General features: G+C 49.2%; 1 protein-coding gene across 1 annotated transcript; it reads right to left on the reverse strand.

Moving 5' to 3' along the window:
• Positions 1–1,867: 1,867 nt before the first annotated feature.
• On the reverse strand, positions 1,868–12,646 carry hoxb9a (homeobox B9a). The gene is made up of 2 exons (XM_056408115.1): positions 11,665–12,646; positions 1,868–2,644 (listed from the first exon to the last, which is right to left on the reverse strand). Exons 1-2 carry the CDS (start codon positions 12,302–12,304, stop codon positions 2,409–2,411), a joined length of 876 nt encoding a protein of 291 aa, XP_056264090.1. The 5' UTR covers positions 12,305–12,646; the 3' UTR covers positions 1,868–2,408.
• Between the last annotated feature and the right edge of the window lie 3,917 nt (positions 12,647–16,563).

Genomic DNA, 16,563 nt, shown 5'->3' on the forward strand with positions numbered 1-16,563 from the left:
AATAATCAGCATATTTAACTCATTCCAATAAGAAAGACCATGTTACTCACTTTATGTACAATAAATTAGAAATATGTCCTATCAAGAAACTTCTATAGTCATGTTTAAATCCCCCCAGCAAGCATTCCCCTGACAGATTAATAAACACATAAAGAGCTGGAGGACGAAACATTGCCTCGGCGCATGCGTGAACCATGTAAACATTTGTACTCGTAAATAGAGGATTTGATGCTTCTGTATTTAAGACTTTGCAAAGAAGAAGAGAAGCTGCATGTCGACCCGTCGGGGCTCCGCGTGTATGGATGAACATATCATTTAATAAACTGGAGGAAATAGTGTGCGTAAACTATATTTATGTGTCTTTTTATGATATATATATATATCTTTTTTTTACAACGGTGGTGCACAAGCAGCCTTTGTGGTCTGCCACACACACACCGACACACAAATGCGCCCACAAACAACGTTGTAAAGCCAATGTGTTGTTTATGGCCCGTCCATAAAAGTGCCATCGGACGCTATTTAACTACGCCGACACTTCAAATAACGCCACAGCGGCCCTCCGACATCGGCCTCTTCATATTTTAACTTCCAGATCAATAAACATTCCACATAAACTGAAGTCTGACCAGAGAATAATACCCCCAGCTATTTAAATCAGACACTATTGCTCACGCATTTTACGCTGGAAGACATCCGAAGTGTCCTGTTGTGTCTGTTTCCACCAACGTGTTATAGAACATAAAGGAATGCCATTACCAGGATAATAATAATAATACAAAAATAAAACTGAAAGGTAATTTCAAAATGGTCTGTATGTTCGGTATCCGTCTATTTCCTGTAATGAGAGAGAAACCCGCCTTTTGCATCTAGCAGAAAATACACAATATAGGCTACTGTATGTATATAAAAATAGAGCTGCTCACTTCTGCAAGACGCACGTCGGGTGGAGATTGGAGGATGGCTGACTGAGAACATTTAAAAAAGATTCATGCAAAACATTTGCGCGCGCCGGAGGTTCTGACACTAACATCTCTTTGTGTTTCCCTCTCACTCTAAAGAGCTTGTAAACTTAGAGGCATGGGCGCGTTTTACTGGCCGGACTCATCAAGAGGAGCTCGAACTCGTGTCTTTAATGGTGCGCGTGAAGTGGAGAGGAAGCTGCGCGGAGGCATCCATCCATCCATCCTCAGAGCCGGGTCCAGAGGCCCGGGGCTTCATTTAGATAAGGATGCGTTTGATTACAACAGCATGGGGGGGGGGGGGTTGTGCTGGGTCTCCTCCCACGTGGACTCCGCGGCTCGTGTGAGGCGGAGGGGCCGACTATCGATACCCGATGAAGGGCCTCGGAGGAGCCGGATAAAGCATCCGGGGAGCAGACCGGAGGGCTCGGATCCACCGTATCGACAGCCGCCTAATCGGAAAACCCCCGGTTGCTGAGTCGAGTTAACACCCTCACCCCGCACCCCAATTACCCCCCCCCCCGCCCGCCCCCACCCAAACTTCATCACACCCGGCCGGTTTCCTGGAGACAAACGACGGATCGCCGCCGGTATCAACGCCGGCCACGGGGTCGCTTCTCAAATCAAATTGGGAGAACTAATGTATGTGTGTGTGTGTGTGTGTGTGTGTGTGTGTGTGTGTGCGTTTGTGTGTGGTGCTTATTAATGGCCATTTGAAAACCCCGGTTTCAGCACCTTGTGCGCGCGCCTCCGGTGTCAGCGAACAATAAATAACTAATACAAGGAAGAGAAGAGTGCTTGATAATACATTTAAAACCAGCTACGTCGTGCAAACCCCCCCTCCCTCCCCTCTCCCCCTCTTTCTCCACCCGCCCACCCCATCTTTTTGTTGTCAACAGGCCGTTTCCTTCCTTTTCTTTAGCCAAACATCAAAGGCCACCCAAATAAAAGCGAATCCACGAAGAAGAACAAACACCAGCTGTCCGTTAGTTCGGAGCAAAGTGTCCAGTGCGCAGCTGCGCGTGGAGTCCGACCCGTTGAGAGGAGAGGAGGTCCGGGAGGAACCGCTGTGGGTCATGAGTTTGTTGTTGTTGTTGTTGTTGATCTCCTCCAGGACACTCAGACGTTTTCAAAGTTCAAACCACTGCTTCCTTCTGCAGACTTCAGTGTTCACGTCTGCTGGAGATCAATGAAGTCATCGATCGGTGTGATGGGGCTGAGGCGCATGTGGTGGCGCCGGAAGGTTCAAAACATTGGAAATAGCAGGAGTGTGTGTGTGTTGACAGTAATTGGGAAAGGCCATTTTGTGTTCTAGACATAAGAAAGACTTTACGTCGGATACATGGGGGGTGAGCGTGCGTGTGCGTCTAAATGTGTGCGCACGAAAGAAAGAGAGAGAGAGCGAGAGAGAGAGAGAGAGAGAGGGGGGGGGAGGTTCCCCGCTGTCTAGTCCTTGGGTTGGTCCTTGCTCTGTTTCTTCATCTTCATTCTCCGGTTCTGGAACCAGATCTTCACCTGCCGCTCCGTCAGGTTGAGCGCGCGCGCCACCTCATGCCGCCGGTCCCGCGTGAGGTACATGTTGAACAGGAACTCCTTCTCCAGCTCCAGCGTCTGGTATTTGGTGTACGGGCAACGCTTCTTCCGGGAGGAGCGCGCGTGCAGCCAGTTGGCCGACGGGTCGCCTGGAGGCAGAGAAGAAGGAGAGAGGGAGAGGGAAGGTGGTTAGTGAGATAACGCAATGATAACAAACAAGTATCTTCGTGCGTAAAAGTCGTGCGTAAAAGTCGCAGAATCTTGTGCGTAAAAGCTCTCCTCGAACACTCCTCCGTTTATGGAGTCAACAGGGGCCAACATCTGTTTTATCGTACACTATATACATATATATATATATACACAATTAATTAAAAATATATATATTTATTTGTATATACAGTATGTATGCCAGTGTGTGTATATATATATATATATATATTTTTTTTTATATAAATAAATAAATATATTTATATATAAATAAATATACATTATATATATATAATATATATATATAAATATACATATTTATATATGTGTGTAAGGCAAAACAAATATTTTAGATAAATTAATATTATTATTATTTGCATTTATTTTTAATCGTGCTTGCTAACACACGTGCTGCTAAAGGAACCCGCTTTAGAACCGGTTAACACGTTTCACGATTCGTTCACAAAAAGCATTTTAAAAAATGCAATTACTGGTTTAAAATCCTCCAACTGCTGTGTTCACTGTCGCAGTTAATTACACACAAGAGGGATTTCTGACTCGTTTCTGAAGGTGACCTTCGGCGGATGAAAATAAGATCAGGAGGTGCAGATCGATGGTTACAGGAGTCTGTGTTGGCGTCCTGCTCGATGACATTGTGTCACAACAATACAAAAACGTATCCAAATGACAACAAAGGAACCAAAAAACACACCGAGGAGGATGTTCTACACACGTAAAACTGTTTTGTTTTGGGTTGTGTTGAGAATGATCGTCTTCATATTGCCTCACTATAACCGATTGCTCCGAAATTAATAAATGGCGGGAAGATTTATGGCTCCTGACGGGATTAGAGGGAAATATTACCCGCGTGCATCCTTCGCCTTTCATTCAGCAAACATTCGGTTTGATGATCTGCACGACGGCCCGCTGAACCCTTTCCTTTTCTTCCCGGAATGAACTACAAATGAACTTTTAAAAAAAGAAGCAGATTGTCTTTTGCAACATCAGCATCAAATAAAGGATCCGTTCCCGCTGAGATCGCTGGAACGAGCGTACGAGACGGGAAGAAACAATGCAAGGCATAAATGGAGCGGCTCCTAAATTGGACAAGAAGAAAGAGTATGAATTATAGATTTGCCCCCCCCCCCCCCCCCGCCCAACTCTGTCTTTTCGCTCTCTTCGTTTGCCAGGCCACCCTGATTCCACCGCAAACCCCCGTCTCCCCCCCTCCGTCTCCCCCCCCCGTCTCTCCCCCCCCCCGTCTCCCCCCGGCCCACCCACCTTTTATGGCTTTCAGACCGATGTGTAATTAGAGGATGCTTCTTCTTGTTTGGGACGCATGTGTCCTGGTCGAGAGCCGCCGAAGGCTACATCTGCTCTGCCTCTCTACTTGAGGCCGCTCGGAGACGCTCGGCCCTCCCCTTTAGAGCGGTCGTTGTTGTCGTATACCTGCGAACGCTGCGTTTTTTAATGCTTCGAAGCAACTCTCAAAACACATCCAGGAACACGGCGAGGCTGCTTCTGATTAAGTTCCACTTGTATACGTGCTCTAAGTTAAAAAAAACGTAAAGCACGAGCCATGATTGCCCGCGGTTCGGCCGAGGCTCTTCTCCTCCGATCAATCCGAGCAAAGTGTTTCCACTCGAGTCTGACAAGAGCAAAGCGAAGCTCATCGCGGACAGGCAGAGCTCAAAGTGTCTGTGTGAGGAGGACTTCAGCTTCATGAGGCTCTGGAAGACAAAGGCCGGAGCAAGTAGGCCACGCTCAGTTCCTTCACTGCATTTTAATAAGTGTATCATCTGGATGTTCAAGCCGACAATGTGCCTCGGAGAGCGGTTTCCTTGGTTTCCGCTGGTTGTTGTGACACGGAGAGCCTTCCAGAGGTTGAAGCAAAGTCACGCCACTTCTCGAGCCACGCGGCTGAATTTGGGAATCTCAGCTTCCATCTCACTAGGCGTGGCCGACGTCATGCAGCTCCTCAAAATGTTTTTTTTAAATTATTGCTGTCAAACCGCGACCAGAGATCGAAGAGATTTCCTCTGCGCCCGGAGACCGAGGGTGTCATGAAGGAGACGCTCTATGTAGACGGCGGCCTCGGTCCTCGGGCGGCAAAGGGCATGAAGGGACGATCTCATCTCTCACGAGTCACGAGGGGGAGAGCCTTCTGACGCCGGGCGAGGAGACGCTCGGCGTTCCTCACTCACGCTCGTCTGATGTTCTTCATCTCGGTGACAGGACTGTGCCACGGCGCCGGGGCCCTTGAGCAAACTGCAGACCGCATTGGGCAAACCGAGGCTGTCAACTCCCAGACGTGAACAAAGAGTTGTTTTATAGCGCCGCGTTTCAACAGATATACCTCCACATTTAAATGGACTGGGTCAAAACCACCAACAAAACCTTATTAAGCCAAATTAAAGGAAGCTGGGGACACATTTTGACTGATTTAAGGTCTAAATGTCCCTTCCCTTCTGGGGCCTTCGTCATTTCCTCATGGCTATCAGACATGATTCACGAAATTGGCTAAGTTGGGGATGGATACGTCTCTGAGTGATATCATATCATGTATTCTTTAGACCTTTAGGCATCAGGTTGCGTACCAGTTTGTGTCTATCGTCTCTCTTCCAGGGTGGATGGAGCTTTTTGAATGTGTCATAATTACAACAGAAAACATCACAATTGAGGAAATCCCAGATCCAAAATCAACCAATCAGAGAGATCTCTGCTCACCAGATATTTTAAAAGCTGCTTTCTATTGAATCCACCAGAAAGTAGACGACATGACGGCACATCGTATCTCATGTGGAAACAGAACTCATCCACGGTCTTATGATGTCATCACTTCTGTTGTTTTTCTAACACAAACGTTAATTTGCTTCGTCCGGCATTCATCTCCCACCAAATGTGTCACGACTTCCTCACCTTCATAGTGATCTTCATCCTGCTTCATGAACTCTCCTGTCCTTCCAGATCCTGTCCTCCTCACCTGATTGTCTCGTTCCCTTCACCTGGTCCTCACGCCCCTCCCCTCATTAGCCCCTCCCTCTTCAGCTCCCTCACTTCCACTCGTCCTCTGCCAGATTGTCTTGTGTGTCGTTGCCAAACTCTCCGGCGAATTCCTAAATACAAATTCAGATTTTTGCCTGCCCCTTTTTGGATTTGTTGCCTTATTTGACGGCCCACCCGGTTCTGACCCCGCCTGAATCACCAAGTAAAGATCCTCCTCCTGCATTCCCGTTTACGTGTCGTGCTTTTGGGTTCCAGTACCTGTCACCGTTACAACATGAAGTCCTGTGTAATCCACCGAGCCGTCCCGACGTGGACATGGAGCCTCGTATCAAACTAAACACCGTCACCAAGATGGCATGCACACTTTAGTTCTTCTGAGCTAACACAGAAGGTCATACCAAAAGTATGTTATATCTTCCGGTTGGGCTCCAAAGCCAAGATGGCCGCCATCCGATGCACACGGCACCGCCGCCACCCGGCCTCGGTCCCCGTGTGACAGGACATACATTCCCATCCGCCGCGTTAGTTAGCAGCCCGTCGTCAGTAAATATGTCGCTAATACCCTCTGGAATCAATTCCCTCCACCGCGGTCAGCATGTAGGCCATCGATTTCATCTCAAGGCAACAAAAAAAATAATGCCCGGCGAAAAGAGGCGAGGGGAGGAGGGGGGCATGGGGGGAGGGTGGGGGGAGGGCGCGCTGCTGCTGCTTTTGTCACACTGTAAAGTGGGTGCTTTGCATTCCCGGGGTGTATAATCACCTCGGGAGTCGCGCTCCGATGGGTAATGTCACCCGGAATGATGGACTGCATGGTTGTGGAGGGTGTGTGTGTGTGTGGGAGGGGGGGAAGGGTGCAGAGAGTTGGGGGTGGGGGGGTCGCGCTGGACGGTATATACGTAGTCTTTTTCTTTCATTCCAAGCTGTGGGACAGTTAGCACGATGACGGATAGAAAGAAGGAATATGGGATGGGGGGGGGGGGGGGGGTATGGGTGGTAGAGGAGGGGGGGGGGGCGGGTCTTATAGCTCGAAGGTATACCTCTCATAGGTCACATCATCCAGAAGCATTGCGCTGGCTCGGACGTCAGTTGGACGAGCACATGGACGAAGAGATTGAGAATCCCGTAAAACCGTAGCTCCCCCCCCCCCCCGTGTGTGTGTGTGTGTGTGTGTGTGTGTGTGCGTCCGCCACGATGAATGAACGCCGCTCGCGTGGAAACAGTGACCGTGTCGTCGGCAGACTGCAGCCCCCCGCCCCGCCTCCCTCCCGTTCGCCCTCCCTGAGCAATTTCACCCTAATAGTTCCAGAAATGGACCTCTCATATATCCCAAAGGCACGTTATTACATTTCCACAAGTCGTATTTCATCCCCCGCCCCCTTCCCCTCTGCCCCCATCTCTCGACCCATCAGACCAACAGCAAAACGCCAATTAATGGGGGGTTGTTCACCCGGCGTTATAACTTAATAAACGTGGGGGGGTAATAACTTTCCTCGCAGCGGCACAAAGAGCGAAGTGTAATCGTGTCGTTTATTCTGGACGGACGCCCAGCACCGGGACACAAAGGGAATCTGTAGCTGGAGGATGGGATGTTTGGAGGGGATCGGATTGCGCGCCCCGCAGCTTCGTGCAGCCACTCCTCAGATCCCCGAGACTAGAAGAAAAAAGGCCCCAGGTATCGAGCTTCGGGGTCAAGGAGGCCGCGGAAAACAAGTTCTACGAATCCAGCCTCCACCACAAAATGTACACGTTAGCATGACATCACACTTCTTATATTGACTGTTTCTGTTTTTCCCTTTTATGGGAACACACACACACGGTACTCAGTGTGTGTGGAACATTGATAACTCCGACTGCCCGGCCGACATTCCTCACCATCAATAACAAGCGACGGCTTCCAAGAAAGTCCAAAGCTCTCAGAGGAATTTGGCCCCCGTTGAGTCCCACGTTGGACCCGGCCGCTCGGCGTAATGCATACCGGGCCGGGGAACAATGGAGCGCACCGAAATATTTTGTTTCATTTATTGTGCGCCGTTGGCCGTGCAGTCGGTCCTCGGATGCTAGCCGCACTGCGGAGACTTTACACTCGTTTGCGTTAAAGATTTTTGCAGACGATGTCGTGTTTTACTCTCACGCACTTTATCAAAGTGAAACGGAGACCGAAACCTCGAGACCAGAGCCTCGAGACCGAGGCCTCGAGACCAGAGCCTCAAGAGCGAAGCCCTGAGACGGAAGCCCCGAAACCGAAGCCCCGAGACCGAAGCCCCGAGACCGAAGAATCGAGACCGAAGAATCGATACCGAAACCTAGAGACCGAAGAATCGAGACCGAAGAATCGAGACCGAAGAATCAAGACCGAAACCTCGACGCCGAAGCATCGAGACAGAAGCCTCGAGACAGAAGCCCCGAGACCGAAGCCTCGAGACCGAAGCCCCGAGACAGAAGCCTCGAGACAGAAGCCTCGAGACCGAAACCTCGAGACAGAAGCCTCGAGACCGAAGCCTCGAGACCGAAGCCCCGAGACAGAAGCCTCGAGACAAACCTCGAAAGAAGCTCGAGCAGAAACCTCGAGACAGAAGCCTCGAGACAGAAGCCCCGAGACCGAAACCTCGAGACAGAAGCCTCGAGACAGAAGCCTCGAGACAGAAGCCGCGAGACAGAAGCCGCGAGACCGAAGCCCCGAGACCGAAACCTCGAGACCGAAGCCTCGAGACCGAAGCCTCGAGACAGAAGCCTCGAGACCGAAACCTCGAGACCGAAGCCTCGAGACCGAAACCTCGAGACCGAAACCTCGAGACAGAAGCCTCGAGACCGAAACCTCGAGACAGAAGCCTCGAGACCGAAACCTCGAGACCGAAGCCTCGAGACCGAAACCTCGAGACCAAAACCTCGAGACAGAAGCCTCGAGACCGAAACCTCGAGACCGAAGCCTCGAGACCGAAACCTCGAGACCAAAACCTCGAGACAGAAGCCTCGAAACCGAAACCTCGAGACAGAAGCCTCGAGACAGAAGCCCCGAGACCGAAACCTCGAGACAGAAGCCTCGAGACAGAAGCCTCGAGACAGAAGCCGCGAGACCGAAACCTCGAGACCGAAGCCCCGAGACCGAAACCTCGAGACCGAAGCCTCGAGACCGAAGCCTCGAGACAGAAGCCTCGAGACCGAAACCTCGAGACCGAAGCCTCGAGACCGAAACCTCGAGACCGAAACCTCGAGACAGAAGCCTCGAGACCGAAGCCTCGAGACAGAAGCCTCGAGACCGAAACCTCGAGACCGAAGCCTCGAGACCAAAACCTCGAGACAGAAGCCTCGAGACCGAAACCTCGAGACAGAAGCCTCGAGACTGAAGCCTCGAGACAGAAGCCTCGAGACAGAAGCCTCGAGACCGAAGCCCCTGCAGGTTATTTTAACCGTAGCTGAGAGGAATACTTTGACTTTCCTTGTGAGCCGTTTCCTGTTTCCAGCCCCTCGTGCTAAGCTACGCTAACCGGCCTCCGGCGTTGTAGCTTCCTCTCCACTCTTCTGCCGCCGCAGCACACGGCGACACGACACTCATCAGACGGACCGACCCGTCGCTGCTGCACACCAGATTCCCTCGGAAGTGGAAAATCCCCCATTAGGCCCGAGGCTATGCTAACCGAAGCGCTAAACCGGTAACCGCTCATTCCTCGGACAAAGCTAAAGTACGAAGGTGTTTCGGTCGCACCGACGACCCCAACTTCAACCGGCGTACGGCGTTTAAAATGGCGGCCGTGTGAACAATGGCGTCGCCGGCGGGCGCGGCTCCCGCTCCCTGCCGCGCCGACGTTAAACCCCGACAGATAAACCACAAGAAAGAGGCCGCCGGCATGGGGAGAAACTTTCTCTAATGGAGTGCTTCCTGTTTGAAGACCAGAATCCATTACAGACCGGCCTTCATGAGACCAGCGAGCCAGACTGGTGGAAAGTCCAATAATTCAGACTGGAGGCTGCTGGGCTCCATCCAGCCCTCAACCAGCTCCCCGCGCTGATGGATAGCGTGCTCAGATGCTGTAATACGGCGTGTGTGTGTGTGTGTGTGTGTGTGTGTGTGTGTGTGTGTTTAGTCTTGTGAAGAAGAAGAAAAGGCCACAGCGAGGCCTCCCTTCCTCAGACTCATGCATCAAACTAGATTTATCCGGCGGGATTAGAGGAAGGGGAACCGGAGCCCCCTTCACGTCCACCCTCGCTTAAGAAACCTATCAAATATGAATATTTAAAAGGTATAAAATATTTCCAGGGAGCTGCTGTCCCACTCGAAATAGAAGTAAAGAAGCTCTTTTGGAAGCCGCTTCACACGAGAGCCAATAAGCGCGCCGCGTCGTGATGGATTCATTGTTGTTGTTCGGAACGGAAGAGAAAAGGCAGAACCCTCCGCGGCTCTATACGTCAAGATGAGTGCGACTCCGTGACAGGCACACTATTATTACGATCATTATTATTGTTGCGGTGCGCAGCAGATGAATTAAACAGAAGGCAGACAATAACACGAGCAGCGTCTGCGCATGCTCGGGGGAGAATATCTGGAAATATTATTATGAATTGAAGTAAATGAGGCGTTCTGACGAGACGCACTTTGTGATGAGCCGTCCCTGGACTAGGCGGTCACACGCGGAGGGAACTCCATCTCCATCTCCACCTTCACCTGCTGATTGAACCATGCACCGTGAAGCCCCCCCCCCCCCACCCACCACCGTGCACATCTGGCTGAGTGATGCGGCCTCCGCTTTATATGTAGAACTAAAGTCGCCATGCTCTTCCTCATGTGTCAAGGATGGACTCCTCTGTGTGATGCTATGACAATAAGACGGGTTGTTGTTGTTGTTGTGTTTTCAGCTCGCGACACCACAGAGGGACTTTTTGAACGGAAATATGACGACATATAGGTCCCGCGAACACGCACGTGCACTCTGTCGCTGCCTGATTGCAGAATACACAATAAGGCGTGAGAGTGATCCTCCAGCACGTCTGTGGGGCTCACGCGCTCCTCGCGGACCGACTCTGGGTCAGCGAGGAGCAGGAGACCAGAGCTTATCATTTATTTACTTTGTTTACACTTTTGGCTCATTAACCTTCCTGATTTAAAAAAGAAGAACAACGACAGAATGAGGGGATGAAGAGAGAATCCACCTGCGGTTAGAAACGACTCTAAAATCACCCAGCTTCAAGCAGGACACCAGTGCGCATGCCCGGAGCGCTGATAACCTATATACCCATGTTGAGCTCACCCAAAAAACGAGATTAGTCTCTAGAGGAAGAAGAGCAACAGATTGAAAATACATATATATATTCTTTTTTACTTCTGACTGAGTCTGTTTTTTGTGGCATCCTTATGATTAATAACGGTTTATGTATTTAACGTTGTCACTTAAGAAGTTCACAAGCATCTGTATTAAAGCATAAACACAGATATTATGTTCAGCTCATGCATGTTTAATTTGTACTTCGTCATGCTATAATCAACCGGAGTACTTGCAGGTTTTTTTCTTCTTCAAACTGTCTCACAATAATCATAATCATAACACAGGATGACAATACGCAGCTCGCTTGTTGTCAGCAGTGTTTTGGGTATTGTTCCTTCTTTCACACTTTGTTTAGTTGTAATTATTGCAAATTGTTCCAGATTAAATAAAGCACATGTCACATAAAATAATATATATATATATATATATATATAAATATATATATATGTTATTTATTTCTGCCGGGTCAAAGATGCAACATATATATATATGTATATAACTATATCTCATGGAGGTGATGCTTACGGCTACATAAGAGTGACCCATGGAGCAGCCGGATGGGGCACTTTGGCTCTCCGGCTCTTTGTTCTGGTTTTATGGCGGCATTAAAAGCATTTACAATCTCTCTCTCTCTCTCTCTCTCTCTCTCTCTCTCTCTCTCTCTCTCTCTCTATCTGTTTCCTGCTTTGATAACTTACTTTGCTCCAGGCCGTCTTTGTCCTCGCTCCCCTCACAAATGTCTTTATCGTCGTCGAACCCCGCTCTGGGGACGGCGGCCGGGTGGCTCAGCTCGCGCGCCGCCGCCGTGGACGCCGACTCCAGGATGTACGTGGTGGTTTCGTGCTGGAGCAGTCCTCCGATTTTGGGCACGATGTCCCCGCCGCCGAGGTGTCCGAGCTGCGGCTCCAGCTTGACCTGCCCCGTTTGGCCCTGCACCGGTGCGGACTCGGAGCCGCGCGGCAGCGGCGGCGCGCAGTCCAGCCACGAGCGCAGGTACCGTGTGTCCGCGGCGGGCACATGCTGTGCGGGGATGTACGGGTGGTAGACGGCGGGCAGGCCGCTGGCGCCGTGGTGCGGGCTGAACGGGCTCCAGGACGAGGAGAAGACCGGCGGCTTGGGCTGGAAGCTGCACGACGGGTACGAGTCGGGATGGGGATGCTCCGCGTGCGCCGCGCCGCCGGGCTGCCTCCCTCCCGCGGCAGCGGCCGCGGCCGCCGCGGCGGAGCTGGAACCGGAGTACTGCACGCCGGGGAACCGAGCCGGGCCGGAGAGTTCATCGCTCTCGTGACTTATGATGGAATCCACGTAATAGTTGCTCAAAGTCCCAGAAATGGACATTCTCGGACATTATCTGGGGAAACGCCGCGAGTTTCACTTACCGGAGAACAAGAAGAGAGACATTACGAGATTCTCTCTCTCTCTCTCCCTCCCTCTCTCTTTCTGTCTTCTGTCCTTTCCTGGCTCGCCCCCCGCACCCCCTCTCTCTCTCTCTCTCTCCCTCTCTCTGATCCACCAGTCTCCCCTTTCCTTTCCCAAACAACTTGCTCACTATAGCGAAACAAAGTGCCACAGCCTCGCACTGCGCGCGCGGGGGTTCGTGGGGTCTTTTCCCGAGGAGCGAACTGATTGGTCGGATAGTTTCTTCGAGCCTGATAAACCGTCAATGAAGCGTAAATCAAACCTGCACGCGGGCCCCCCTTTCTCTCTCTCGCTCTCTCTCTCTCTCTCTCTAATAGATTGCCCCCCCTAAAGAAATTGTCTTGTTTATATGCAATATGCAGAATGAGGATGAGTTGCTCCGTATATCTCGCGCACATCTCCGGCTGCTGTCAAAATCACAACTCTATCAAAACCGTTCAATTACGCGTCGTCTGGAAGGCGTGCGCGAGACGTGGAGCGCGCGCGCGCGCGAGAGAGAGAACGGCTGACAAATAAGTGGCGCCATTATATATGTATATATATATATATACATATATAATATATATGCACGTGTGTGTGTTTATTTATTTGTTTATTTGCAACCTATAATCCAAACAGATGCGCGTGCGCCTCTGGCGTAGATCACCGGCAGCGCGCAATCACTCCAATCAATCTCCACATGCAAGCGAGTGCGCATTTAAAAGCGCCATTACAGCGTATAAGCGCCCAGAGTCCTCCACTTAAAGGCGCAGAGATGCTCGGTCCGAGAGTCGAAACAGAAGTCACAACTCGGTGTGTGTAATCATTTACACCGTGTGAGTACACACGGAAGCCCCGACACGCTTTTATTGGCAGATTAACAGTCATTTTTTGTTAACGAGCGCCATTAAATGCGGGCCCCGCGCGCGCGCTTATGTCCCTTGTCTTTACAGCGCGAACTACTTCAACTACTTTTTTTCCTATTTATGGGGGAGTCAATTTAATAACATAATAAAATCCTACATCAGGTCGCCTGCGTATTTCTTTTTTTATTTTTTTTTCGTTTTCTTTTTTTACAGGGCTGATATATGGTGGTGCGGGCCATAAACGTGACCCTCTCTCTCTCTCTTTCTCTCTCTCTCCCTCTCTCTCCACCTCCACCTCCACCGGGCTCGGGTGCTTCTCACACCGCGGTCCGGCGGCTGGAGAGTATAAACACACCTCCGGTGGGAAAGGAGCTGGGCTGCGGGTGGACTGTAGGGTGCAGGGGGAGGGGGGTTGGGGTGTATAGGTGACCTGGCTCCACCGTGGAGCTCTATGATGCGCCCTCAGCGGGGTTTTTTGAGGGATGAAATCCATCTCTGGGTACTTCATTTTTTTTATTTCGTAGTTTTAATGAGGAGACCGGAGAGCGGCGGCAGACTGCGAGTCCAGACTTCTGACTCCCCGCTGACCTTTTCTCAAAGTCACCGGGATTGTAAGTCTTTATATTTCTTTTATAATTATCACAGACGGTGGAAGTCTCGCCGCTCTTTTTTCTTCTGGCGGCCTGGCTGCTGCCGCTTCCCCGGGGCTATAAATCCGAATCTCCGCGTCGCGTACACGGGCTAACACCGTTATTTACGACGATTAAATATGAAGTGCGCGTTGCTTATGAGGGGCTAACGCCGGTTATTTACGAGGACGGGGGTGGGTGGGTGGGGGGGTGTAGAGGCTGTGCAGCAGCTTTCAGATGTGCCGAGGAGGAATGATGACTTGGGTCCGGGCACCGACGCTTTCGTGTCGGGAGCGATGGGAAGAAAATATATATATAAGAAAACACCCTCCCAAAAAAAACCAAAAAAAGAGTCATTTTTTTAGAGATCAGTCTCGACTCTGGCGCCCAGCTTTGGCCTTTGAGCTTGAATGCAACACATTCCTCACACCCGCCTCCATCTCATCTGGACAGCTTCCGCTGAATGAAGGCGGCCATGAGAGGACCAGACCGAACGTATCGGCTCCATCAAAGGTTCACGAGTGTTCGCAAACTCTTTCAGATGCGGATTTTATTTCTATTCCTACCACCGCACAGTGAATACGTCATACGCGTTACATCCGTGTGGGTGAATTGGCGCATGTTGGCGAAGGACACATCTGGTTGTTGTTGTTGTTGTTGTTGTTGTTGTCTCTTTCAGTATGCTAACTCTGCACTTAACGCAAGTTTTTATTTTTTTGTATTACCAGAAACCGACTTTGTTTTCTGGGATGCTCGGGAGGTTTTGGGATGTTTTGGGAGTCAAAATGGCCTCTCCTCTGCCCGCAGGCCTCGGTGCTGCGCGCCGCCGCGGCCGCCCAGACAGCGGGGGAATGGAGAATATGGCACAAACAAGAAAATATATAGGAATAGACATTGCAAAAAAAAGAGTCTCTAACACGTGATCCGCAAACCTTTTTGTTGTTTAGTTTTACACGTCGCGCGGGGACAGCAGTGGTCCACACACACGCGCGCGCGCTATAAACCACGAAGAGTGCGCGCACATTGGTATATATATATATATATATATATGTTGTGATGAGGTCAAACATTTGCACATTTTAGACCCGTTTTTGTTTTTCCCACCTCTCCCTCTCTCTCTGTCTCCCATCAGCCAGGTAGCGGCGCGGTGCATTGTGGCCCCGCGGATCAAACCCCACGGCGGCTCTCAGCTGATTGAAGCTCCATTGAAGGCGACTGAGTACACTTTGGGGTTGTTTTTTTACAAGCCGCCAATAAAAGTAGTTCCAGTAGTAAATTGCACTTTTCCCCTCTCCATTTCTAGCACCCCCCCCCCACACACACACACACACACACGAACACACACTCACCTTCCCCCTGCGAAACAGCTATTGAACGACCTCAAAAGCAGCTTATTAAATTTAAAAAAGAAAAAGAAAGACGCAACTAAAATATCTTATTGACTTTTGTCTCCTCGAATAGATTTCAGCTCGCGGCGTCACGGAGGAGCTGAGTTGAGGCCGCGCGACCTTAAGGATGTAAAATATTAACACTTGAAGTCCAACATGTATTCATTTATTTAATGTTCCTGGAGCGAAAACATTTCTATTTCCACCGACGGGTGGATGCATAAGTCATATATTTATAGCCCGTGTTTACTTCACGCACATTCACGGAACGAACGTTGTTTTTGGAAAGTGAAAACGTTGTCTAGACACATTTTAATAAAAGGCCTTTTCATAATTCACTGTTCAACCTTTATTACATTTCGTTGCAGAGACAAAAACAATTGAACAAAAATTCTCCTTAAATATTCCACAACAAGACAATGTATATGTTTCCCTTTGTTCTTATATATAATCTATATTTAACTGTAAACCAGACCCCTCTATTAATGTTACGTGTTAGATGCTATTGACTCGTGTTTTAATATTAACTCGGCCATGACTTTAAATATCTCAATTATTGTATCTCGGCCGCTTCTAGAAGGTTTCATAGATGCTGACCGGCAATTATTATTTCTTTTATTTAATTTCTCTCCCAAATATTATGCAACGCGACTCTGTGAATGAGATTAAATACAATCATTTATTAAACTGCTGCTTTTTTAAATAAATGACATTCTGGGCGAGTAGAACTGGAAATAACTATATGCAGATGCATCGATATATTTAAACTATCATTACTTTAATTAGTTTACCTTTTTAAACACCGGATTTCAGAAAAAGAGAACAGAGAACAGACAAAAGGGAAAGGAGAGAAAAAAAGAGAAAAGAGAAAAGAGAAGCACCCCGAGGTGGTTAAATATCACGCAGGTTCAGGTCAATAAGACGTCCTTTCATTGGCCAATGAAAACACAGCTTTATGAACACAATGTAAACCTTTTATATGTGCATTATGGACATAATGCCGTATAATATGCTTATAACGCAGCCACATATTGTGTGTGTTATTGTTTTCTCACTTTACTTCAAGCAGAACGCAGAATAACTTATTATCACATTATAAAGCTTCATAACTGTTGTAATGCATTATTAAAATATTGCAATGAGAATGATATGATTCTTGGAAAGGTGATATCAGTGAGTGACGAGTTATGATATATTATGATACTCGACATTATAAAGCATTATAACATTATTTATAGTCCTTTTCAATGTGTTATGATTATTGTTATAAAGTATTATACATGAGTGCATATATCAATATGCGTAGGGATACAAGA

Source organism: Pseudoliparis swirei, chromosome 23 (genome assembly GCF_029220125.1).
Source record: "Pseudoliparis swirei isolate HS2019 ecotype Mariana Trench chromosome 23, NWPU_hadal_v1, whole genome shotgun sequence".
Taxonomy (NCBI): domain Eukaryota; kingdom Metazoa; phylum Chordata; class Actinopteri; order Perciformes; family Liparidae; genus Pseudoliparis; species Pseudoliparis swirei.

Excerpts from the sequence above, each read along its gene's own strand:
- hoxb9a (XM_056408115.1), bottom strand. The coding sequence starts at position 12,304 with ATGTCCATTTCTGGGACTTTGAGCAACTATTACGTGGATTCCATCATA. Across the intron at positions 2,645-11,664 it reads CAAAGACGGCCTGGAGCAAA|GCGACCCGTCGGCCAACTGG; the intron begins GTAAGTTATCAA and ends CTCTGCCTCCAG.